A 27,060-nucleotide genomic window follows, 5' to 3' on the forward strand; every position below is an offset into this window, starting at 1 on the left:
CTCTGGACTGGAAACACTGGTTAGTTATTTTTTCTTTATTTGACGTCTGCACTGTGCACTCATTGTCTTGTCACTATTCTTGTCATTGCACTCTTCAGACGTTTTTGTTTCTGGTTAGCCTCGGTTTCATTATATTATTATTACCGTACTCAATTCTATAAAATAGTTAAGTAACAATCACTGACGTTTTTACTCACCTCCTATAACGTATCTTTGAACGTGTGATTTGTTTTATGAGCTAAGTATAAACTGTTTCATACAAAATAAAATTTAAGTTATTGGTTGAGGTTATGTTTTTTGTTCAGGTAAGAAGTTTTATGTACCGTATTTAAGGACTAATTTAAATTCGATAACTTAAAGGTACATTTTTGGAGTTTGTGCTAAAAGCAAACCAATGTAAAACAGTATTAAGTTAATCCAAACTAGGCCTAGGCCCTAGGTGGAACCATGCAACTTAAGCTACCAATTCTTGTGGACTGTTAATAATTAAGTTATTTTTACTTTTAACCCTTTCAGTGCCAAATTTCTTGTGTAATTTTCCAAAAAATGCTTAAGTTTTTTACTTACAGTATTTCGTCTATGAAGTGCTAGACTTGCCACGGGGAAAGTCTACTGTACAAGAAAAAAATGTGTACCTATCTAAATAAAATTTTAAATCTCAAAAGTGCTTAGGAAGTAAGTAGGCCTAGGTAGGATCGGGCCTTGATTGTGTGAGGAATGGAAAGAAACCATCGCTGTTTCAAAACAAAACTGAGTCAACCGATATGCCCATTTAAACTCACACGGTCTAAAGTCGCGCCAGCACGATATTATATATTGTTGCTTAGCACTAAGTTATTCTGATGAAACACTAACAAAATATATTGTCCATAGCACTTTTCGGAAAAAAGACGCACAAGGATATATCGTCACATAGCACTAAGGGTAATAGGATAGGCCCTACCTCATACCTAAGTTGCAATGAATTTGTTATCTTTAATATGGACCCGGACCCAGATTCCATATCTAATTAGGCTATCAATTGGTAAAGCTATCTAACAAAAAGATTGACATTAAATAGTAACAAGACCAGGATTTAGACGGTTTCTTTAGTAAAAAGGAACTTAATAAAAATGCCAAAGGTATAACTTAGATAGACACAACAAATTCAGTTAGGTAATGGGTGATAAACTTAAATTCCGCAGCCCACAATCTGGTCTGTAATATTGTAGGTAGTGAATTTCATTAAAATAAGTTCATTAGGTAAAATATCTTTTGCGAGTCCCATGCCTCACTTTAAATTAAAGTTTCCTAAAGGTTTCACTCGCTTAGCTTAGTCAAGAGGTGTTAGTTTAATGAGACATAAGACTGTTTAAGGGCTCAACGTGTAATGAACAAAATTTAAATTTAGAAAAACAACAAAAGCTACAAAGAGTTACAGCAGCAAAAGAAAACTATGAAAAGGCAAAAAACAACAATAGTAAGATAAATTAATTTACAGCATTAAATTTACAAGAAAAGAAAATCAATTGAAAAATTAAAAAGAATGAGTAGCTGACAAATTATATGACTTGTAAGTTTTACAAAACTTTAGTTAGGCCTATATACTTTATTCTTTTTAGATACTGTTTATTGTCCCAGAAGCACACGCACCGATACATGCACTCCGAAACTCTCAATCTTCTTGGTCCCGTGGCCCGTGGTGATCTCCTTGATTTTTTCCTTCAGGTCCTCCAGCTCCGAGACTCCTCACCCCTCCATCTTATTCATTAGCCCTTCTCATTGGCTGATTACCGATAGGGTTTGTGGCTTATAGGTTAACGATGTTTCTTGGAAGTCAGCCCTACCGGTCATCGCCTAGCTCACATCAGCTGGGAAAGGAATTTGTAAATCGATGCTCATGCTACTGTTCAACTCTGTTCACACCAACTGGTCGACTAAGTGTAATGTGAACAGAGTGTCTGCATAGATGAGCACCCTGGGTACGGGGTTAATCCCCTTTCTTACACCTCCCTGGTTAAAAGGTCAACCTACCACCGGTTGACAATAAAAAGGAAAAAACAACGCGGAAACATCAATCACGATGGAGGGAATCGAACGGATATCTTGAGGTACGTTCCGACTCTTCTTCCCCCCTTCCTGCGGAGGATTAGCGCATTTGCTTGTTTCGCAACCCTTCCAGCGACGCGGAAGAATGAGCTGGTGGTGTATAGCTCATAGTCGCTCACGTCTTCTTTCGCCCCTTCGAGTCTCCTTAAGTTAATTGATTGTTTCATTAGTTTTGAATTATTTAAATATTAGCTAGGTTGTTAAAATATTTTTATTTATTTATTTATTTGATTAAATTATTATTATAAATTATTTTTATATGTTGAGATTATGTTACAGAATAACAGCTGTTTTGAACAAAAAGAGAACCCCACAAAAAGTTGATATTCCCTGGGGCGGATTTAAGGAGGGGCCCCTTCCCTTGTCAAGACGAAGTGTGAATATTTATACAGTAATCTTCCATTAAATAAATTATAACACAAACATTGTTCTCATTTTGATGTTATAAATTTTTGAAATTCAAATAAAACATTCCAGATATATAATGTCATAACAACACCCCACACTCCCCTCGTTAATTGTCTATCTTGCGTAAATCAGCTGGTCCAAGCACAAGGTTTATATATTACAAACTGTCTAGGGACAGTAAAAATGCCACTAGGAGCGCTATATTTCCAACCACTAACTAAGTCACATATGCCACATATTGTTAAAAACTGCACAACTGTTATAGTTTTTAGTCACTTGTGTGTGAAACAACATTCCATTTTAGATAATTTTCACTTTTTGACTCGTAATTATTCAAAATTGTCCATACCCCTCAGACCACTCGGACGTGCCTCCCAAAGTGATTGATTCACCCCCCCCCCCCCAAAGATAACCTTAAATCCGCCCTGGATATTCCCAATGTAACCAATCCTAGGCTGTATCATAGACTAACCAACACAAGTAGACTTCTCATCCCATTGTAAATTTTGAAGCACGTTTTTCGTGTCTAGTTCATGTACGTGACACAAAGGCGCTAGTGTCGATGAAACTTTGTTTCCATTATTTTAGGGTTAATTTCTTGATTTGTGCTTTACTGTTTGGTTATATAACTAGGGGACAAGTTATTGTTTATGATTAGATTGTATTATTTGGTTAAACGAGGTTTTAAATGGCTGTAATAACGGGAAACAAATTGTAAACAAAACACGACCTCTACATAAACCGTACATGAACTAACAATAAAATTGTCTTCAGCTGTTCCATAAGGATGAGAAATCTACTAAGGGAGTATGTTTTATCTATGGCTGTATCAATCCAAACCTCTCAATACAAAGGTTTTGAGTTGTCTTAAAAATTATGTCTTAAATAAGTATGAAGGTTATCATGAAATTGAAGTTGTATAAACCTACTCCATTAAACTCTACGTGTAAGCCTATGCACCAAGTTTTGTGGCCATTGGTCCAGTGATGTCTAAGTTTATCTCTGCGAAACATATATACAAACAAATATACAAACCAACATCTTTTGTATAAAAGAGACAAAAGATTTCAATGTTATTCATTGGACAGTTAAAATGTAGGAGTGCAACACTTTTTATCAGGTATTATTATATGAATGAATACTCTAATGCATAAAGGTAAGAAATGTGGTACAGTATTTGACAAATAACATATGTTTAGTATTCATTTAGTTTATGTTGTGTTTGTAAATATTTACTTTTGGGTTTTTAATAAACAGAGTTAATACAAAACTAAACATGGCGCAGTCGATTTTGAACAAAAGTTAAGTTTAAATAGAAGAAGAGAAAGTAAAGTTTAAATATTATGGAGTTCAACAAACCAGATCCACTCAACCTATCGGAGGGGAACATTTCAGACAAATTTAAACAGTTTAAGGAAGAAATCAACATTTACTTTATTGCTACAAAAACAACGAAAGAAAGTAAGGAAATTCAATTAGCCAGACTGAAAAATCTACTGGGGACAGATGGTTTGAAATTGTACAACTCAATAAAAGATGAGTCTGTGGTTGAAACTGTTGAAAACGTGATGAAGACATTGGAAAAACACTGTGTACCAAAACAAAATATGACCATGAGCATTCATAATTTATTTTCAAGAAAACAACTACCTCATGAAAATGTTGACTCTTTTTACGCAGACCTCAGAAATCTAATAAGATGTTGCAAGTTTGAAGAACAGGAAGAAAAAATATTGAGAGCACTTATAATTCTAGGAGTGAATAATAAAGAGTTACAAAGAAACTATTAAGAGAAGATACAAGTTTTGATAGAGTAATCAACTTCTGTAAAGCATCTGAACTTGCAGAAAAAAATGTGCGACTTGTCAATAATAAAGGTAAAACAGATCAAAACAATTTTGAAGTTGACACGGTCTTGAATTCTAAAATTGCAGTTGATATTGCAGAATTTCAACGAAGTTATTATCTAGTAATTGTGGACTATTACTCTCGGTGGGTTGAGGCTCTGAAGATAAGTTCAAAAAGTAGTTAAGTTATTATTTCTAAGCTTAAAGAAGTATTTTCTAGATTTGGGATACCTAGAACACTGATTGCTGATAATATGCCTTTCAACAGTATCGAGTTTAAGCAGTTTTCTCAGGAATGGAATGTAACAATCATCACAACAAGTCCATACTATCCTCAATCAAATGGATTAGTGGAAAAATCTGTCGGAATAGTGAAAGAAATGTTAAATAAATGTCAAGAAACAAAACAAGATCTGCAGTTATTTATATATTAATTTGAAACTGTTTTTCTTTGTCACAGCTATTTTGAGAGAACGGCTGGGCGTAGAAACTCGGTAGAGGTGTCTAAAGAAAGGTCTTGGTCTGTAGATGAGCCATCAAAAGAGAAACATGGTGAATTCCCTTGGGGCTCTACCCCATGGCCTTTAAATTCCCATCCCATGTTATTCTTATAAAGGAAAACGGGGTTTTTGTCACAGCTAATTTGAGAGAACGGCTGGGCGTAGAAACTTGGTAGGGGTCTCTAAAGAAAGGTCTTGGTCTGTAGATGAGCCATCAAAAGAGGAAAGAGGTAAATTCCCTTGGGGCTCTGCCCCAGAAGCCTTTAAAGTTGCCTCTTCAGATTTGTTTACATTTCGACCATATGCATAATTCTACACTACTTTTTAATGCAACAGCTGTTTATATTTAAATTGTGATTTATTGAATTTGTCAAAATGAAGTACCGTACAGTATTTGCAATGGATTTTGCTGATTTTAAAATTGATTTCCTTCTGCATCGTGTCATGTTTTGCAATATAATGTTCTATTACAAAATCAGTGGAAAGTCCTAATATCACAGTAACTTTTAAAATTATTTCTTATGGAGTTAACTTATATCTATTGTATGGGTTGGTTTCTGCCTTTTTTACAACTTATTGGAGATTGTAGGTAGGTGATATTCTTTGGCATATTGCATCTGTAGACGAAATTTCGGTTGGTGTAATTAATACAATGGAAAAGAGCGAGAAATCTTGGACAATTTGATATAGGCTAAAAATAAAACTGAATTAACACTGTGGCTACATTTCTTGAGCAATCATTTAAATAACCGATTTGCAAACAATGGAAACATAGAAAAAGTCATAGAACACAACCAAGTAAAAGAAATAGAAATAATGTTTTTTTTTACACTAAAAACACTAAAAAAACAAGATCAACTTTTTGAAAAAAGATATGATATTTACAAAAGATTTTGATTATATCTAACTGTTGTGTGGATCAGAGTATTTCCATAATCTTTGAGTCGCCTGTAATGGTTCGCAATTGCTCGAATTCGAGCAACAGGTACACTAGTACTTATTAAACCACAGAAACAGTCCAATATCTAACCTTGAAGTTTCTCCAGCGCTCAGCTTCTTAACAGCAGACAATTAAGAAGTAAAATTCCAATGAGAGAAGAACTATTAAAACCCAAACTTGTTGAGGACAGCATCTATGAAAAAATGATAGAAACTCAGAAAGCACAAAAGTCATATTATGATAGAAAGTCTTTAAACGGTGAAGATAGTTTTACTGAAGGGCAGGAAGTATGGGTTCAAGATGTATTCAATAAAACATGGGATGAAGGAGTAATAGAGAAGAAACTTCAACAACCCAGATCTTATTTAGTTTCTACTAAAGATAAGGGTATAAAGAGAAGAAATAATAGATTTATAAAAAAAAGATTAGGACTCCAAGCTCAAGGGGAAGATGACAAATAACATATGTTTATTATTCATTTATTTTATGTTGTGTTTGTAAATATTTACTTTTGGGTTTTTAATAAACAGAGTTAATACAAAACTAATCAGTATTTATAAAAATTACCTGTGATAACTTACCGGCACCTTGCTTATAAAAGAAACCTTAATAAGTTACATGAAACATCAAATTTCAAAACTATTTAAGTTTAATACCTATATTGCAGGGGTCTGAATAACATTTCCAAACAAACAACTGAAATTTAATTCAGATTTGAACCCTAAACTGCCAATGTACTTTTTGTCTCTAATACCACAGATAAATGCAAATGTACACTATTGTTTAGCAATCATTTTTTTCAGGCAAGAAGCAGAAGAAGATTTAACAATATCTACCATAGTTTTAAGGTAAGATTATTTTGGGGTTACCTTCAGTAGACTCCCTCTTATATGGACTCCTCTGGACCGAGACCAGTCCGGATAACGGGTTTTCCGGTTAAACCGACGTCCCCAAAGACTTGTTAAAACGGACCGTTTACTGTGATATTCGACTTAAATTTAGGAGAGCATTGTATTTAGACACGATTTGGTCTCAAATCTTTCTCACGAGAACAGTCATTTCAGTACCGCCCACTTCCTGCCGATCTAGTCCGGTTAAACCAATGTGCTGATAAAAATTGTCTAGTTAAAGAGATGTCATTTCCGCCGAGTGTAGTCCAGTTAAACCGATGTCCGGTTAAAAGGTGTCTGGATAAGAGGGAGTCTACTGTATATAGTTAGCATATAGAATAGCATAAATTTAAAAGGTTTAAGTAAAAATACAAACTTTCCTTGTCTTGATTTTTTTCATGCTTTATCTCTTTAAGTATATAGGCCTACATAATCAAAAAGTTCAGTAATATCTCTCTCTAAAATAAAATGAAATGGAAACCGAATTATGTCCTGTCATGATTTATGTCTAGAAACCAATAGATATTCACTACAATTGCCAAAAAGCCTGTTAAATAGTTGAAACACCACAAAGTCTTCCATAGGGTAAAGAAATTTATTAAATAACTTTTTATTTTACCAACATTATCGATTTCTACTTAGATTGGAACTAATTGAAAGTTTTCAACACTTCAATTTTACCTTGGAACAAACGTAGCAAACCTTTAATTTAACACTGGATAGCTCATTCCATTCAACAAAGAAGTCAGTTTGTATCTTTAATTTATACCTCCACAGCAGATCTAAATCTTAAGATGTACAAACTCTGCAATACAAGAGAGATAAAATATTCAAGTCAATTTAAAAAGCAAATTTTTAAAGTATTTTAGCTATTCTTGGAGCTGTTTAATCTTAGACTGTCAAAAATGTCACTCAAAACAATGTAGAGATATGAATATCACAGATTCTACATCAATTCCATGTCAGTCATCTTCATGACCTGTTTACTTGTTCACGATTTTTATATTGTCGTTCACTGTCGAAGGTAAAACCTGTTAGTGTTGTTCTTAATTTAAAAATATTTTTTCTCTGATTTGTTCGAAAACATGAAACCTACCATAGATATGAACAATGGTAATGGTAAAGGTGAGTTTGATTGAAATTTGCTTAGTTTTATTAGAGCTAAAATTATGTAAAGTGCTTAACAAACAATGTCTATTATGAATGAAAGGTTTAATTTTTTTAGATATATTATTAAATATTTTTATTGAGATAGCAAGGTTATAATGCATGAAAATTAGGATTATTTCAATAGTGTTGTATTGCCTAAATATAAACAGTAAGTCTATAGACTATACACAGTAATGGTAAATGTTTAACATTGATAACATTATATTGTTACAGTAAGGTATGTCAACATTACATCAAAATTGTTATGTTACAGAAAATAAAACATTAATTGACTTGAAAGAAAGTAAATTGGATAGAAAAACAACTCTGTCATAAGACATACCCGACTAATTACAGCTAGAAGTTGCCATTATAAAGTCTTTATAATGAAATGCTATTTTTAAGTCCTTAGAAAAGCAAACTTTGTATATTTTAAAAATAATTTTAAGAGTAATTTTGACCGAAGCAAAATTAAAAGATCTCGTATAGGCTGGTACAGTTTTGAACAACCTTATCTCTTTGTAGTTAAAATTTTGACATACTTACTGAAGGAGAAAGGACTACTTATTTTGAAGGATATGTTGATATAATTAATATTATTGAGTTGTATTATGTTGTGTTAGTTGATATAAAGTTATTGTCACTGCTATTTTATATTGTTTACTATACTGCAGTAAAAATCCTTTTATATTAATCTAAAGATATTTTAACAACGGACCATGTGCTCCTAAATTCACCTCAAATAAACAAGTATTGCATTTGCATTCATTCATATTAAATAATTACTATTAAATTGGTAATATCGAACTAGCTTGACTTGAGTGCTTATTAAAGGATTACCCAACAATTGAGTTTCAAAAGGTGCTCGACAGTGATTTTTCCAAAAACATCTCTTAACCTGAACTAAATTATTTACTCCTTCCCATTATTTTATTATCAAAGACCAGCGGTCCATTTGGTTCTCGCCCGAACTTGTGTAGTTAAAAACAACTTTGTAACCTTAAGTTTTGTTGATGCATTGGAATTCAGAAATCGTGCATAAGAGACATATAGTTTGCATACAGAAATTGAAAAATATTCAATTTTAATCAGCTGCAATATTATCCCCCTTATCTAGTGTTCCTTTTGGTTCTCGCCCGAACTTGTGCAATTAAAAAAACTTTGTAACCTTAAGTTTTGTTGATGCATCGGAATTCAGAAATCGTGCATAAGAGACATATAGTTTGCATACAGAAATTTACAAATATTCTAATTTTAATCAGCTGCAATATTATTCCTCTCATCTAACGTTCCTTTAATGATGGAGATAGTAACAGCATGTCCTTTAAGTGAGATTTTAACATATCTATTGTTTTAGATTTGTCAGTAGGTTTAAGAAGACTTAAACCGTGATGATTATGCAACTGCCATTGGTTGTTACAGTTTAAAGTTTAATGCCATGTTAAATTTAGCATGATGACATTTTTATAGTTTTTTTTATGTATGTTTAATGAATTACTCTGTCATGAATACTGCTTTCATTGTTATTGTTGGCTCTTCAGTCCCAAACTTATTTGTAGCTTTCTTTCTCTTCGAAGGCAAAAATGGCAAAGGCATGTTTTGTGATTGAAGGTACAATAGTGATTTTTTATTATTTGAAAACTTAAACATAATATTTTATTATAATCAGTAATTTTGTACGTCCTGAATATACGCTCTGCTAAATCTTTAGCTTAAGTTTTTGCTTGTTATCAACTGCAAGTTAGCGACTTTTAACTGCTAATTCTCTGGTATATTTTATGAGGTTGGCTAGTTTAGTAGGTTTATCTAAATGGAAAATAGTAGCCTCTGGTACAAAAATACAAAACTTTATACATCTTTGTTCTCACCTTCTCTACATCTCAAACTTTCCATGGTTGGAAATCCTTAGGGAAACTCTAACTCTTGTGTATAGGGTTGGGTTTTGTGTTTCTTGTGCCCAAGTGGATTTTTTCCCATTCAGGCAAGCCTATCCTCACAAAAATGCTCAAAATAGTTAAATTTAGTTTATTTTTACAAAGTATTGCTGGACTAATTTGTTGAGTTGACTCTGATATACTTTTATTCTTTTTAGCGATTTTCCTATAAATAGATTAAGTAGGTCTCATGGTAAGACATAGACCCAGGTTTTGTTTTAATGCCCCCCAGAGGCCACAAAAACCATCTGTTCAACCATATACCTCTGTGACTGTGTCCATTAGCACGATAAATTGAGTAAAAACTATCTGATTTTGATTAAATTTGTTACAAATGTGTAAATCTATGTTTGTTCTAATGAGATCACGAACCATTAAGATCGGACTATGTAAACAGGGTTCTATGGGGCGTTATAAACAATTTAGTACACTAAAGCGCTGTGGGCCTAATAGTTAAGAAGCAAATTCTGAGATGCTTTAAATTTAAAATTTGTATTTTATAATTATTGGGAATAAATAAACTTTTTGTAGTTAGCTTGTTTATGGACATTTTGCTCAAATTTGAAAGTATAAGCAGTCATTTGAAGTAATGTTAAGGGGATCTACCACCTTTAAATGAAATTTTTTTTATTTAGTAAGTTAGACATTTTTTATTCAGGTATTATATTTAGTACCTTTATTTAATGAGCTTTTGAGGTTTTAAATTTAATTTTCACCTTTCGGTTTTTTTATAAAAAAATATTTAGCGATTTATTTTCGCGTTTTTAGGTACATTGCTAATCTTTGAATAACTTTTTTATTTTTAGATCAATTGCAATGATTATTGATTTATTTTTATCCTTATAATACCTAGAAACTTTTTGGTCATTATAATTAAAATACCATTTCAGAAAAAAAGTTACAAGCAATTAATATTTTTAAAATAAACATTTTTATTTTACAAATTAAAAAAAAATTATAATTATTTTATTTTATTAGCTATACAATTTCTTATGACCAATTATCTCAGTAATATAACAAGGAACAAGTGGTAACAAGTTTAATGGCTATCTATATCTATAATACTTTAAAAGTTATTCAAACATATGTAATAAGAAACACGGAAAAACAGAACTTGCGGAAAACAGGCTTTAAAGTAGGCTATAGCGTTTCTACAGCAATGTGTAACAACTTCTATTTTTTAATATTATTTAAAGAAAAAATATTCAGTTTGTCTTCAAATTTCACCCACATACTCAGAAAAGTATGCAGAAGAGAAAAATAACATTTTTTTAAAATGTGAAAAAAAATTTACCATTTAAAGGTGGCGGATCCCCTTAATATAGGTAGCAAATTTGACAATTTTAAGGGATTATTTTAATGGAAATCCGATCAGGAAAATGGAAATTGGCTTTGTCATCAGGTTTGCTACGGCAGGGGTATTCTAATATTAATTTGTCTTGATACCGGTACTTAACTTTACTTTGAAATGGCAACCATACCAGCATTGTAGGTATTTTAAGCCAAGTATTAATGGAGATGAGTGTAGGATGAGTGGTGCGATCTTGTAGTCAAATAAAAAGGAAAAAATTTTATTTTTCACTAGAAAATTGAAACAAAAATTTTTGTTTGTGACAGGTGGCAAGCCTAGGATGACCCTTACTCTAGGCCGCAAGTTGGCCTATGGCGTGGGTCATGTGTTCAACGACCTTTGCGCCTCCATGTGGTTCACCTATACACTCATCTTCTTCAACAAAGTCATCCTCTTCAGCAGCAGTCTTGCAGGCATAGTTGTGCTAACAGGACAGATCGCCGATGGACTAGCAACACCGTTTGTTGGATATTTCTCCGATCGAGGTGACGACTTTTGGATTTGCAAGTACGGACGGAGGAAAACATGGCATTTGATAGGTGAGACAGTAGTTTTTTGTGATACTGATTTGGTGTTGGATTTTTTGTTCAGGAAATCATTTTGAGTTGAGTTCCCAAGGATGCTGAGTGTTCTTTCATAGTAAATCGAGCGTTTAATTTTTACGCCTAGATGGAAATTAAAAATTTCTGATTGAAACTGTTTGTTACGGAGGTAAAATATACATACCGGTAGCTGTTTTGTAGGAGATTTGTATTTCATTCTGTTCACTACTATATGTGTTCAAAACTCAATATATTTTAAAATAATTATTGGACTGGCATAATTTTGTACGAAATTGTATGATCTTTCACTCTCCCCCCCCCCCCCCTTCGGATGGAATATCTTGAGTTACTTTTTACAACAGTTACAAGAATAATTCACGCCTGTACGGTTGAAAACTGCATTTATTGTTCTAATCAACTAAGCAGTAGGTATTGTTCAGGCACGCTGTGCGTGGTGGCCAGTTTTCCGTTCATCTTCACGCCGTGTCTGGGCTGCGAAGACAGCGACTCTTGGGCCCAGATGATCTACTACTCCGCGTTTGTCATCATCTTCCAGTTCGGCTGGGCGTCTGCGCAGATCTCTCACTTGTCCCTGGTGCCCGAGTTGACTCCGGACGAACACGAGAGGACCTCACTTCTTGCCATTAGGTTGGTCTAAGCTTTACAATTTTACATAGTGAAAAAGTTAACCCTTGTTAACGTAAATTTACTCCAGTAAAGACAAATTTGTATTATTTTTCTATTTCTACCGTTATAAGTTTTTAAATCTTGGATATCTAAAATTATTCCCATTCTCCTTGGATAAACTCCCCTGATTAAAAAAAATTATACATAACTATAAATAGTTTTACAGGCATATTCTGCCCCTCCAATTCAAAGAGACACTAAAATTACCTTTATAGCCCAATGTTCCGTCTAAGTAAGTCAAATTAATTTTGCAATTAAAAGTTTATCTCTTTATCTTAAAAATGTTTCTTCAAACCTTTTTATTTTTGTGTGTCTACTGTATTTTATTTTAAATTTGCATCTCTGTTGTTTTTATTTATTTTATTAATAATTCTAGTTAAAATCAATGAGTATTGCTTGTATATTAATTATAACAGCATCTTGTTGATATTACAAACGGTTGGAATAACATTTGCAATAGACTTATTTATAATGTTTTTCAACTATACTACACCTACTAGTGAATGATTTAATAATTCAATGTCTGTATCTTATTGTCCTCATGACTGTGTTAACATTTTGTGTTATCAAGTGTCCCCAATGATTGATAATAGTGTTTCAGTTAAACAGCTGATGGCTACTCTTATCAGCTGATTTGTTGCAGATATAGTTTCACCGTAATCTCAAACATTGTGGTCTACTTACTTTTGTGGATAGTTCTACAAGTTGACAGTAATAACCCTGACGCTCCCATCACACCTAAGGACACCGGCAAATTCCAGGTAAATTGATCTTAAAGTACTTTTGTGATATAAGCGTGGCACATAAAAAGTTTTGCTTAGTATTGTTGAAGGGAAAAAACTTGTTAACTGTGAGTTTACCAAAATGTCTTAAGACAGTGCAGTGAGTGGTTGATCAAACTCCAGGTTTTGGTAGAAAAACCCAAAGCTTCTCAAACACTTTCAAGCAAAATCTCTACATACTACGGTTCAATTTTTTTTTTTTATACTACCTAAAGGTTTTTCAGTGGTCGAATTCTCGACCAAAAATATGTAATGTACAGACTTATTTTCGCCCCACGCTGTAAATAAAACATGTGATTGGAATTTCTTCCATTTGTTTTGATTTTCTGTTTATATTTCGTTATAATTTCGTAACTAGCATAGCAATCCATAAGGCCCATGTTCATTTTTAAAATTTTTTATTCATTTTTGTGCTTATTTTTTAGTCTATTTTAATTTATAAAGGGATTTTGCACATCTACAAGAAATTTTTTTTTATATATGCGTAGATTTTTCCCTGCGTTGCACACTTTGCCTGTGTAAATAAATGATATTTCATTTCATTTCACACGAGCTGAGAAAGGTTTTTAAGAAACATGCTTGTCTATAAATATATAGATCTTGGGATCTTGTACACTACAGTAACTCAACAAAACTCAATAGTAACAATAAATCTCAATTATTTAGTAACTAAAAAAACCTCAATAGTAGAAAAAAAATTTACATTATTTTTAATACCTGAGAATGGATTAAGCTATTAAATCTTTTAACGCTCAGTGGGTGATTAACATAGCCAATGAATGTATGGTGAAAACCATGCGCTAAACAATGATAAGTAAATGATTTACAATGTTGTTGACGTAGGTCGTAACTAGAATTACGTTCAAATCCACTATCTCAATATTCATTGCAGTTCTTGTGGAAATTCCAACATGACTCATTGCTATCTCATCATTTCACTTATCACTTGAGTGAGTACTTATACTTCCTTTTACATACTAATGAACAACAAATATTTTTTCTATAAAATTTTTATCTATACATTCATCACTCATAAGTTTTTCCCAGAACACAAATTGATTGGATTTGAAATTATTATTACATTTATTTGTTTATTGTTATCATACTTGACACCTTGTAACAACAGTCGTTTTGGTAAAGATTTTTCATGAATACATCACAAAAAATGCGTAGTTTAGTTAAAAAGTAGGATTGAAAAAATTAAAATTTACATAATGAAATCCCATTTAATCAAGCTAAATAGCTGTAACAGGAGTAAACAGCTGTTTTACGGACTAAATCCTTGCGTCAAAAGTCAATTTAAAAAGTGTAGTGTGGCGAAAAATATTTTTTGTTCTAACTACTGTCTTTATTGTTTTTCTCAACCTTTTTTCATACTTAAATGTGTAACCTGCTTGTACTGAAATCCCTAAGAGGTTCACTAACTAAAATTCTGTTTACATTGCATTGTTATGCCATTTTTGCCCTATCTCTAAAATCAAGGGACAAAGTCATTTCCCGTCCAGGTGTCCGGCACGGTGCATAACTCTAGTTGACGTGATTGACAGGTTGTGGCCTACACTGTGGTGGCGCTGGGCTGTGTTACGTCGTTCGTCTTCCACACGGGAGTGAAGGAAACTCAGCGGGAGACGCTGCTGCCCCACGATGAGCTCGGCATTCCTGGCTCTAGACAAGAATCTGTCTCTATCTCTCCTTGGGGACTGTTTGGGAAAATACGACTGTACCAGGTAGAGCCCCTGACTAGTATAGTTTTGTATAGTATAGTAGACATCTCGTCAGTATTGGAGTTGTAGTCGATAATTTGTTTGAACATAGTTGAATGATACAGTCACAGCTTTAGTGAAAGTTATATTTATTTGTTGTAGTTTAAGCATTTAAGTATTAAGCAGTTCTTTTTAGTTTGGCTTGGTTAAATAGTTTGTCCACTTTCGTTCTAAAACCGGCCAAAACTTTAATATGGGAAAGTTATGTCAAAGGTAAAAGTAGTACAAAAGACACACAAAATATTTCGTTCCTAGGGGACTTTGTCAAGTGTAGAGAAAGAGACCCCCCGGGAATATAATATTGTTTTTTTATGTGTCTTCTGTGAGTTCTTCGGCCTTGTACTTCTTCCAAGTTAAGCTAGGTTATTCTTTTCATTCTACAATTTTTGTTTATAAAATTAGTTTAAGTATTTTAGAATGTGATGTATTTGTCTTAGTGATCTTCAATAACAGAATCAAGAACATTTTCACTGTTGATGTGTATTTTTTGCTCAATCTTGTGGAATACTCTACTCAAAATTGTACTCATGTTGACAATAATTTTGACTCAAGGCAGTAGTCAGGAAAATGGTTGAAGAAGGTCAAGTGAGGGGTGTAAATTTTCACCACCAAATGTTAATACTTATTTATGGTCGCCATTTCAGTAAAAAGTATAAATTATTAAAAAATGTTTAATAGCTTGTTTAGTGTCATACACATTGGTTACAAACTGCAAACATTATGTAGAAGTCATGAGTAGTCATCCAAAATACAGGAAGACTATTTCCAAAATACCTGTAGTTTATTTGAACCTGATATAGGACTACATAAAATTTTTTGCAAGATGTTTGATACCGTTTTAATGGGACATAATGAGTTAGTAGAAGATTAAATAAATATACATTTACTTGAGATTGTTATTTAACTCACAAAATAGTAGTTTACAACAATTTAGGGGATTACCTCTGATAGTAGTAGTTTTCCCCAATTGATAATATCAAGATCCATGAAAATGTAAAGAATGAAATAATGACAATTGAATTCCACTCAAGTATATGTTTATCTGAAGCATTTGTTTATTATATAGTCAAGTTATCTGCAGTATGGCCAATTATACAATCAAGGCCTTGTCATTGTCACTTGAAAAAAGCTTAAAAATTAATATTTTAAACCCATATCGATAATATCAGCAATCTGGCACATACTTTCTCCAATAAGCTTGTCAACAACCCTTATGGGCAAGGGGTAGGATTGACCAGTGGAAATTACAAAAGTTGTAATTACTTTTGAATCGGACTTATAGTAGAACCTCTTTAATCCGAACTAATTGGGACCAGGGGTAGTTCGGACTATTGAAAAGTTCGGATTACAGAACATATTGTTGTTTTTACTTATAAGAATAGCTAAAACATGGCTAAAATTGATCAACATTATTTTGGGAATAGTGAAAAAATGTTTTACAGTGTTTATTTAATACAGTGGTTAACATGGTGAATAAACAGTATTGTAAATTAAATACAGTATACAATAAAGAACTGCTGTACTGTGTATAGAGTACAGCAATGAGGGGTTCGGATTAGTGGACGTTCGGATTAAGGGGGTTCGGATTAAAGAGGTTCTACTGTATAATTTTAAGAACAATAAAAGAACGATGTTTTAATCAAAATCGTTTATTCCGGTTTTTTTATCCAATTATTTTATTACTTTTTTGGGGTTTTATAGGGAATAAATCTCAATTAATAATTGAAATTTCAAAAAACTGAAAACGCCTAGAGATGTAATAGATTAGTTAGTACATAAATACAAAACTTCATCAAAATTGAACCACAGGTGTGGTCTAGCACTGTACACACGTACAGACATCACAAAAACAACCTTTTTGAATTCAGGGGACCCAAAACTCAAACTCGAACATTTTGACAGAAACAATACTTTCTCCATATACTGTTTGTAGAGGTAAAAAGATTATTGTCTATACTGTACTTGAAAATAACAGTAGATGTGCTTGGATATTTTGTCCTAAAAGTGGTCAATCGCCCCCATGGTAATACTTGACTTATCCCTCTATGTGTATTTTGCAGGTTGCAGTATTGTACATGGCCACTAGACTGTTTGCCAACATCAGCCAGACAATTTTCCCTCTGTATCTCTATATTTTGCAGGTTGCAGTATTGTACATGACCACTAGACTGTTTGCCAACATCAGCCAGACAATTTTCCCTCTGTATCTCTATATGTATTTTGCAGGTTGCAGTATTGTACATGGCCACTAGACTGTTTGCCAACATCAGCAAGACAATTTTCCCTCTGTATCTCTATATGTATTTTGCAGGTTGCAGTATTGTACATGGCCACTAGACTGTTTGCCAACATCAGCCAGACAATTTTCCCTCTGTATCTCTATATGTATTTTGCAGGTTGCAGTATTGTACATGGCCACTAGACTGTTTGCCAACATCAGCCAGACAATTTTCCCTCTGTATCTCTATATGTATTTTGCAGGTTGCAGTATTGTACATGGCCACTAGACTGTTTGCCAACATCAGCCAGACAATTTTCCCTCTGTACCTCTATATGTATTTTGCAGGTTGCAGTATTGTACATGGCCACTAGACTGTTTGCCAACATCAGCCAGACAATTTTCCCTCTGTATCTCTATATGTATTTTGCAGGTTGCAGTATTGTACATGGCCACTAGACTGTTTGCCAACATCAGCCAGACAATTTTCCCTCTGTACCTCTATATGTATTTTGCAGGTTGCAGTATTGTACATGGCCACTAGACTGTTTGCCAACATCAGCCAGACAATTTTCCCTCTGTATCTCTATATGTATTTTGCAGGTTGCAGTATTGTACATGGCCACTAGACTGTTTGCCAACATCAGCCAGACAATTTTCCCTCTGTACCTCTATATGTATTTTGCAGGTTGCAGTATTGTACATGGCCACTAGACTGTTTGCCAACATCAGCCAGACAATTTTCCCTCTGTATCTCTATATGTATTTTGCAGGTTGCAGTATTGTACATGGCCACTAGACTGTTTGCCAACATCAGCCAGACAATTTTCCCTCTGTACCTCTATATGTATTTTGCAGGTTGCAGTATTGTACATGGCCACTAGACTGTTTGCCAACATCAGCCAGACAATTTTCCCTTTGTATCTCCACGATGTGCTTCACCTCGGAGGTCAGAACATTGCGATTCTGCCTCTCGTCATGTATGCTTTCAGCTTCCTCATGTCCACGCTGATCAAACCTCTAAACAAAAAATGCGGTCGTAAGGTAAGCGTTAGGAAAATTTATCGTTAGGTCGTTGCAAGGTAATTCATCGAGTGGAAACAGAGTGTTATGAATTTTTATTTTTCAATTTCCAACCACTCGTGTTGAACGTCGAACAAATATTGAGTTTTGCTTTTACTTGCTGTTAACTAGACTTCTCCTGTCTCATTCAGAATCCATGGCCATTGTTATTTAAGCTTTGCGTAATGCACAATTTTCATATGTATGCAAATATTCTATAGGCTAACTATGAACTGTAAAGACACGTGTGTAATGATGTTTTGATCTTCATTGAGATTCATCCTGTAGATTATGATAAATTATGTGTACAAATTGCAATAAATTGTTCACATTTGGTTGACAGGTGGCCTTCTGTTTCGGAGCTGCTGTCGGTGTTGGAGTGTCCATCTGGGTGAGGGTGGGAGAGGGGGAATTCTACACATCGTACTTGATCTACGCCGTCGCTGGACTCTACGGTGAGCCTAGTTTTGATTGTATAACTAAAAAATGCTTAGTTTGACCTGGGTCCAATTTAAGCACCACTAATGACACCTAACTGAGGCATTTTTGTTGAAAACTGTTTTCGTCTCATACCATAATACTAGTTCTTTGACATATCACAGCAAAACCAGCTTTGTTATACATGAGTGGGGGCCATAGTAGTTCTTTTTAATCTAGGACAAAAAGAATCAGCTGTCATCGAGAACATTAAACTTTTTGTGCCAAGTGAGATTTTGAAATGGTGTTTGGACTTAGGAAAAGAGCCATCAGACTCATTGCAGATTTAAGTGAACATGAAAGAGAGATGTGTAGGTTTGCTTTCAGGGAGCTTGGAATCTTGACCCTACCTTTCCTTATATTGGAGACTGTGGTTTATTGCTGATTCAAAACTTGCCAATTCAAGGCAATGCTGTTCACAAGTATGGGACAAGAGCGAGGGACGATTTTCGCACTATCCAACCGTAGACGCATGTCTAGCTGGCTTTGTCTTACTATTGTGTTTAACTTTTTGAGATTTAATTGTTGAATATTGAACATTTCTTTGAAGACTATTTTAAATACTTATGAGGGTAATACATTTATATGTAAACACTTAGTCTTATGTATTCATTTATTAAAACTCATCACAATTTTCAATGCTGTGGATAACTTGATAACCCCTAAACTCAACAATCTCTGGGGCAAAAATTGTCGAGTTAGTGAGGTTTTATTGTGTAGCCTTATTATAATTGAAATTGAACTAAGGATGAGCGTAGAATGGAGCGAAATTTTTTGTGTAGCTCTTTTACTAAAACCAGCTGTTTCTATAGTCAGGACTATTTATTAGAAGCCCAATGATCAAGGACAGCTGGGCCAAGTTTCAAACCACCTTTTGACATTTCTCAGGATCAAACCGGTAACCTTTCGATTATTCGATTTGATAACCAGGCAAGCTTTATAACCACTTAGCTGCCCTGTTCCGCTTGAGTTTGTCTTAAAAAGAGTTATTTTAGAACTTAATCGTGAAATATACTATTAGAAACAACTGTAAGTTCTGATATAATTGATTCACAGGAATAACGTCGTCAGCCTTGCTAGTTACAAGTCTAGGAATCACTGCAGATCTGATTGGACATGATCTCAACAATGGAGCTTTCATCTACGGACTCATGAGTTTCTGTGATAAACTGTCAAACGGAGCGTTAGTCATGGTCATTCAAACATGGTAAGTACCACTATACTTTGGAATAAACATACCGTTGAAATTTCTAATTTGTATGGTAATATTTGCAAGATGACTCTTCAATCTTTATGACAAAAATATTTAAGTACCGTAGTGCTAGGGAAATGTTATGAAATTGTGTGGTCCAATATGTTTTTTGGAGACTAAATTATTGATGTTCATAAATCTTCTGTTTGGTAAATTCAGAATATTCAATGTTCACAAGTTCTGAGTTTTCAAGTTTAGTTCATAAGATCAATTAAGAACCCAGAAAATCATGTAAATCATAATAAACTGTAACCACAGTCACTTAGCAAGACATCCGATTATTTGACAACCAGCATAGTGTCTGAGTTAAAATGTGTATTAGTATACCGTCTTAACCCTCCAAGTGTCTCTAGTTTTGGTCTTAATCTTAATGTTCACGCATTTATTGCATAATCGCAGGGTTTTATTAAAATGTATCTTAGAAACTTAAAAACAATGTAAAGTATACTGTTTTATATATAATTTTGTTTGGAAAATTATGGGCTTCAATGTAAAATATAAAACATTACAAAAAAATGTTCAACAATTTTTGTGGGGTTAACATTTCACAAAAATTATAAAATAAATGAAAAAAAATTATGTTTGGGCTCAATAAATTGTTATAATTTATAGGTCTACAAATATTTTAAAATAGCCACTTTGTTCAGAATTTTATGAGGATCCCAAAAATAAAATAATATAAGGAAGTAAATTTGCAAATAAATAAGTTATGGGCAAAAAACAGATTTCAGTACATAGTGTTTAGCTAAGAATGCATAGCCTAACCATAGCTAGGAATCTGGCTGATAATTTACATCAATATCACTACCTACTTCTTCAGGATCATCAACCAGCCCTTCAAAATCACTTAAATCTTCTTATAATGCACCACGTATATCACTACTTTTGATTTTTAACATTAAAACAATGATAAACGTAATAAAACACATCAGTTATCGGTGCGAGGTTAACCAAGCTGTTTACAAATACGCACGTCAGCTGTCTGCTACAATTATGATCGGCTCGAGAAAAAAAAGCGCTTAGAGACAGACCTCGGGAGAAAGCTTAGAATCTGCCAAATAAAACGATACCTAACTCGATCCAGTTCAATCCGATTTTGTCAGTCATAGAGCCTTCGCCGTAAACAGTGTTTGTGAGTTGAAAAATCGACACAAAACACTCGGAGGGTTAAAGTATCTCAAATATAATATAAAATTGATTTTAAAAAAAACTTTTTAATTGTTTATTCATTAATTTAGGTTATTGATCTCATTTTGTGACTGTTACTCAGTATTTGTTTTCTCAGCTTTGCTTGTTCTGTGTAACATTGTGTGGAAAATAAATCATTTGCCATTACCTAGTTAATTTAAATGGAACTGTGTACAAAAACTTCAACTAAGCCACATTTTTTACAATTAGTTAAGAATCTCCTGAATACTGTGTTAGAATATAAGGCTGGATATTTATAGCTCCAAAAAGCAAATTAACTTTAGACCAGTTATTCTTAGATGCAGTTATGTCACGTATTGATGTTTTTTTTTTTTCAGGACGTGTTGGCCAACATGTGCGACACATTATAGAGAGTCCCTCTCATACGTGTGTGGTGGAGCAGCTTTGTTGGGAGCTGTAGCCGTTATGTCACTTTGTAATACGCCCACCACAGGTAAATATTACTGTTTTCATGATATTAGCCTCCGAATCACTTGAAGCAAGTATAACTAAAGTTTATCTCCCTTTCACTGCTGAGGGATTCTTGTAGTCTTATCCAAGATAGGATCTAGAACTACTAGAATCATACTTTAATCAGTTAATGGATTAAATTTCATATTTTGTTATGTCTAAACCTTAAAGTCTGGTTCAGTCTTTTCTGGGCTTCGAGGGTTGTCAATCAAGGTCTTTGTGGCTTATCGAGGTCGTGATTTTTACTTCACAAATAATCCAGCCGGTTCCCACCTTCATGGGGCGATCATTCTCGTCATAGCCAAAAACAATTTGAGGGAAACCTATACTCCAAGTATGAATCGCGTCCTGTGATTTATGTGGCTTGAGATGTCAAGCGATGTTGAAGTCCATTGTCAGTTAACGGCAGTAAAAGACCAAACTGTGTAAGGGGTGTCGGAAGTTCTGGTGGTCAAATGCATTTATTTATTTATGCTCAATGTTTACATGTTTTGCATGCGGGCGTGGTGTGACTGAATGAGAGATTCAATCAATAGAGGGTAGAGACATCAACTTTGCTCGCTGATCAGCAAGTAGATTCCTCAACTTAATTACTTGATGAACACCCATTGTTGCTGGGTATGGTTGTCCAGATGTAACAAATTGCTGCTTAGACATTTGTCAACTGGCAACATATTTTAAAAGTCCTTGGAGGCTAACGGCCATCTTGGATAGCTTCAAACAGCTGCTGGAGGGTTATTTATCATCCAAAAACATTTTTTCAAGCACCAAATTGATTATAATTTAAATATCTAGTGCACTGTGAGATAAATTTTCTTTGTAGTTTTTAACTGTTTTACAAGGGAGTCCATGGAAGCTAACGGCCATCATGGATTTCCTGCCATAACAGCAATGATAATTTTATTAATTTCAAACAGCCGCTGAAGAGTTTTTTACCATCTCAAAATATTTTTTACAAATACCGAAGTGATTGTATTTAAATATCTAGGGCGCTGTGAGATTAGAAGTAACGTCTAGGCTCCAAGGACTCTTAATTGGGGTTGACAGTAACCTAATCGTGTATTGCGATTCCTACTTGAGATGAGTGTAAATTTTCAAATAATTTTTATACCATGAGGAAACTAATCTTAGATATGGGAACTGGCTAAAATAGTTGTGAAGGAGTAAAGAGCACAACTCGGATAGTCTCAGATTTGAACTATCTCAATCGGCCGCGATGGGAGTTTGATTTACATTTATACAGACAACCCTCTCATATTAACAAACATTTAGGAATATTTTTAATGTTACAGTGAATTTCGTTTCAAGGAATTCCACAAGTGAAATGAACCGATTTTGTCTTTATTTGACAGAGTATTGCTTGCTTTGACATCTTCTAAGGCAGTTTCAAGGTTAGGATTAGATATGGTTTTGTGAAAGTTTAACCATCATTTTAAGTTTATATCACAAACATTTTAACTTTGAGGTGAAATGGAAAATAATGAAATGTAATGTTTTAGTATGTAAAACGGTGCATCACATCTTTTTTGATGGGTTAAATTTTGCTGAAAATTTCCAAAGGAGATTAACTTTGTGATTGAACAATGTATCATGTTTTATTTGCTACTTGTGCTGCCTGCAGATGGGAACGTATGCAATAAATGTTGGGTACACTTCTTTGGCAGGAAGTTCAAAAAACTTCTTGGATACAAAACTGTGAGTTCACGAACTCACCAACTCTGATTTGTAAAATTTAACAAGAAACGGAGACTCAAATTTGTGTTCAGTAAGTCAATGTTTTTATGACAGTGGTGGTATTTCCCTTCTGGTAATTATCGTTTGTTTTTGGCTGTATTTTGTTGGATTATGTTATCGTTTCAGTTTGTTTAGTCTTTCAATCCTGTCTTTAGAATTTATTTTGGAGCTTATTTTATTTCTTTGGGGTTTCTTGTGATTTCCTTCTCTATGTTGTTAAATGTTTTGATTTCTGGTCTCTTGGTTATAAATTTTGTTTTCTTCTTTTGAAGTCTTTCTATGGACCAATCTATTTGTTTTTTATCCTTGTTCCCTCAATTTCCATTTGTAGCCAAGCTAAAAACTTAAGATTTATATTTTTTAACTTCTACCAACTGTTTAAAGCCTACACTAACTTTGTTGGTTTTTTAGTTATTTGTTTTGTATGAATTTATTTTATAAACTCCATGGTTTTTATTTTTTACAAAAATAAAATCGACATATCTTTACCAAAGAATTCTGCGCTTGCATGCTAACCATGTGCTACACAATTTTTTTTTTTTTTTAAGATACAATGGTTTCATCCTAACATAATTTATCCCTTGTTTGGAAAAAAAAACAGATGTACAGCTAAATCAAATATTTAACCCACATTTTTTTTTATGTATCTTGACTAGACTTATATTTTTGTAAAAATTAAAAATGAGTAGATTGGTTTTTGGTGTGATACAGAGTAGTTAGGTATAGCACAGTTGGCAATCCACGGAAGTGCACATTCTTACATGAAACATAATTAATTTCTTTGCTACCCCCTTTCTTCCTTAATCTTAAGATGGCTATAGACTGTTTTCCGTCTTCTAAGCCATAATTAGGGTCCATTAAATAACTGCTTGTTGATCAATAATGTTTCTATAACACACAATGTGGGTGTTCAAATTTCTGTTTTTGAAATTTTAATGATGTAAAATTGATATTATTTTTCAATATATATGACATCTTGAGCTATCATCACTGTTATTCATTGTCTTCCTTGATGTTCTATAAAATATCTCCATAAACCATATGAGTTTGATCCTCCTATTTGATGGTTTAAAACCACACAGCACAAAGTGATAGTTGGACCTCTAAATATTATTCTTTATATCTAAGCATTCGCACTATTTTCCTTTCTCTCACTTTCATACTGGGGCTATGATAAATTGAAGTTGTAGATAAATTAAAACACCAATTGACCAAAATAGAGTGTGAGGCCAATTTGGATAACTAATTAATTAAATCACTGGTTGGAATTCAAAGGCAATTTTGATAGCAAGAGATCAACAAAAGATGTTTGGAACGGGTTTTACTGCACAGGTATCTGAATCGATGTGCAAAGTAAAGTTACTTCATATTGACATTTATTTTAACATCTCTTTCTAGAAGAACTCGAGGAAGATCAAAATAAGAGAAGTGAACGACAAGAAGAAACTAGAGAAAATGTAATCTCAGTGAACGCTTAATCCTAATAGTATATAGAATTCTTAAGAAGTATTGAAAACAGGTTATTATATTGTACAAGATAGTTTACTTACATTCCCTTGTCCCGGTTAGTATTGCAGATTAGATATTTGAACACACAGTGTTATTTTTTTATTATGAGAGTATTATCAGTGTCATAATTTGCAAATGTTTGTTGCTCAAACTTTTACCATTAGTGATTTAGATAAACTAAATATTTTTATTATTAACTAGACAATTATTTTGTTAGTTTAGCAGAACCGTTTAGTAATTGTAAATATAAATGCATGAATCATTCCATCATCTAATTCATAACACTTTTTAAAATCTAAAAAGAAAATTTTATAATAAAATAACAAACTAGTTTTGTTCTTTTTTCCTAAAAGGACTTTAAGCTTTAAACATAGGATCTACCATCTCAGATTGATTTCTGTTATTATACGATATTCTGTAACAATTAATTAGTTTTAAGATATAGTTTTACATATGAGTTGTTATGTTTTTTATCAGTTTAGAGTTTATCCTTTGTGTGCAATATTTGATTGATATATTTATTTTTATATGTAACTTTGTTTGAGTTTTCAGGGTAATTTGTATTTTATATGTGAACTTTAATAGCTTTATGGTTATTGTTATATTGTATATTTTATAATAACGTTAACTTATTTGTTTTAAACTCACAGGTATGACTATGAATTCTGTTTTTAGTGTTTGGCACACACATTATTTAGGGTGTAATGTTGGTTGCATTTAAAAAAAATTAGGTACCAAAGTTTTGTCAAAATAGAATTGTAATTTTCTTGAATGATGATGATTTTCTGGACCTTTTATTCAAAGTAATATTTTTATATATATTTATAGTTTCATCAGGGTCACTTCCAAGTTAGTTTTTCTTCTAAGTCTGTATTTATCATTGTTTGTGTGATTAAAGATTCATTGTTAGTGTCAATTACTATTAAGTCATCGCCCATTTTACTGTGGTGCTGTGATTCTGTGATAATTAAATTTATTTATTCAAATCTTTAAATTTTATTTATCCTCAGTCAGTAATGATTGGTTGAGTAGCGATGGAGTTTCATAAGATGCAATTTGACCTAAAGGCTATTTTATAATGTATATTAGTGGTGGTTTTGAGGTTGATTACGTCTGCCATGGGCACCGTTACCACTGTACAGTGGCAGATATAGAATTTTTTTGGGGAAGGAGCTGATTAATTTAAGGTGTTAAGTAATTTCAAGTAGACACGCCATGATACTTTATCTCAGTTTTGATGCAGTAATTTGAGCTAAATGTGCCTTTACTTTATCTAGATCACGCTGTATCATTATATCATTCCATTAAATCATACAAATGTATCCATTCAATCCAAATAAAGAAAACATCTCAATTACTAAATAAAAAAACATTGGTCAAGATTTTTGGTCAAAGTGTGTCATCCCGTCTATAAACAATTTGAACCTAAGGAGTCAAATACACGATCGTGATTATCATATTCGTTCTAACTACTGTATGTATTCTTTTGTGCAAACCGCAAAACGTTAACATTTCAGTACAACATAAAATGTTGAACAGCTGTCAATAAACAAAAAATAACAATGGCTACCACTGAACTTGCTGAACTCTTCATTACTCCCCTCCCCTGTCGCCGGTAGATATGCTGGTCTCTAGCGGTCACTATAGCGTCTCAGGTTCCTGGTCAGGACTCAAAAACTGATGAGAACCTCTTCTGCTAAGGATTGGGGGGGCTGACGTCACTCTCTTCTCTTGAGGGAACACCATTACCGCAACGATATGAAGTGCAGACATCGGTGTTCGTGGTGCAGTGGATAGCGTACTTGGCTGATGTCCAAGAGGTAGCCAGATCGAATCCCACCGGTGACACTTACTTTTGTCAATGATTATGCTTAGAATGCACTTACTTCTTAACTGTACATCTTTTGTTAGAATTTGAGGCATTTATAATTTTATTTTATGAGGAGAATTATTTTTTAGATTAGTAAACCTTCATTCGGTTTTTAACTATCTTTTTTATAGTATCAGCAAGTTTGGTTGGTTAGGTTAGGTTATGACGATCTTCTATCATTTCACTTCACAAACAACGTAACACTGTAACGTTATTTCCAAGATTAATTACTTTTTCATTTTGTGCAATTGACCTAAAGAGGATACCCAAAATAAAAATTCATCATTGTTACAAAAATCATAGTTTATTTAAAATAAAACAATTTCTTCTAAAACACTATCTACTACACCTTTAAGAGACCGAAATTAAACTGAAATCCATTACTTCCATTTGTTTTT

General features: G+C 33.3%; 1 protein-coding gene across 3 annotated transcripts; it reads left to right on the forward strand.

The window, feature by feature from the left end:
* Positions 1–105: 105 nt before the first annotated feature.
* Positions 106–25,772, forward strand: LOC128997190 (major facilitator superfamily domain-containing protein 12-like). 3 transcript variants are annotated; one of them, XM_054422787.1, is made up of 11 exons: positions 106–305; positions 6,587–6,631; positions 11,374–11,646; positions 12,090–12,297; positions 12,980–13,097; positions 14,666–14,845; positions 17,958–18,143; positions 18,505–18,616; positions 19,695–19,845; positions 21,417–21,532; positions 24,682–25,772. In XM_054422787.1, exons 3-11 carry the CDS (start codon positions 11,388–11,390, stop codon positions 24,759–24,761), a joined length of 1,410 nt encoding a protein of 469 aa, XP_054278762.1. In that variant the 5' UTR covers positions 106–305; positions 6,587–6,631; positions 11,374–11,387; the 3' UTR covers positions 24,762–25,772. The 3 variants fall into 3 exon arrangements, with proteins under 3 accessions (XP_054278762.1, XP_054278763.1, XP_054278761.1); XM_054422788.1 differs by lacking the exon at positions 6,587–6,631; XM_054422786.1 differs by lacking the exons at positions 106–305; positions 6,587–6,631 and adding an exon at positions 7,673–7,798.
* The last annotated feature ends 1,288 nt before the right edge of the window (positions 25,773–27,060 follow it).

This window comes from Macrosteles quadrilineatus, unplaced genomic scaffold (genome assembly GCF_028750875.1).
Source record: "Macrosteles quadrilineatus isolate MER2022 unplaced genomic scaffold, UCM_ALF_1.0 Scaffold_6__1_contigs__length_79288215, whole genome shotgun sequence".
Lineage (NCBI taxonomy): Eukaryota > Metazoa > Arthropoda > Insecta > Hemiptera > Cicadellidae > Macrosteles > Macrosteles quadrilineatus.

Excerpts from the sequence above, each read along its gene's own strand:
- LOC128997190 (XM_054422786.1), top strand. The coding sequence starts at position 7,759 with ATGAAACCTACCATAGATATGAACAATGGTAATGGTAAAG. Across the intron at positions 12,298-12,979 it reads ACCTCACTTCTTGCCATTAG|ATATAGTTTCACCGTAATCT; the intron begins GTTGGTCTAAGC and ends GATTTGTTGCAG. Across the intron at positions 13,098-14,665 it reads AGGACACCGGCAAATTCCAG|GTTGTGGCCTACACTGTGGT; the intron begins GTAAATTGATCT and ends CGTGATTGACAG.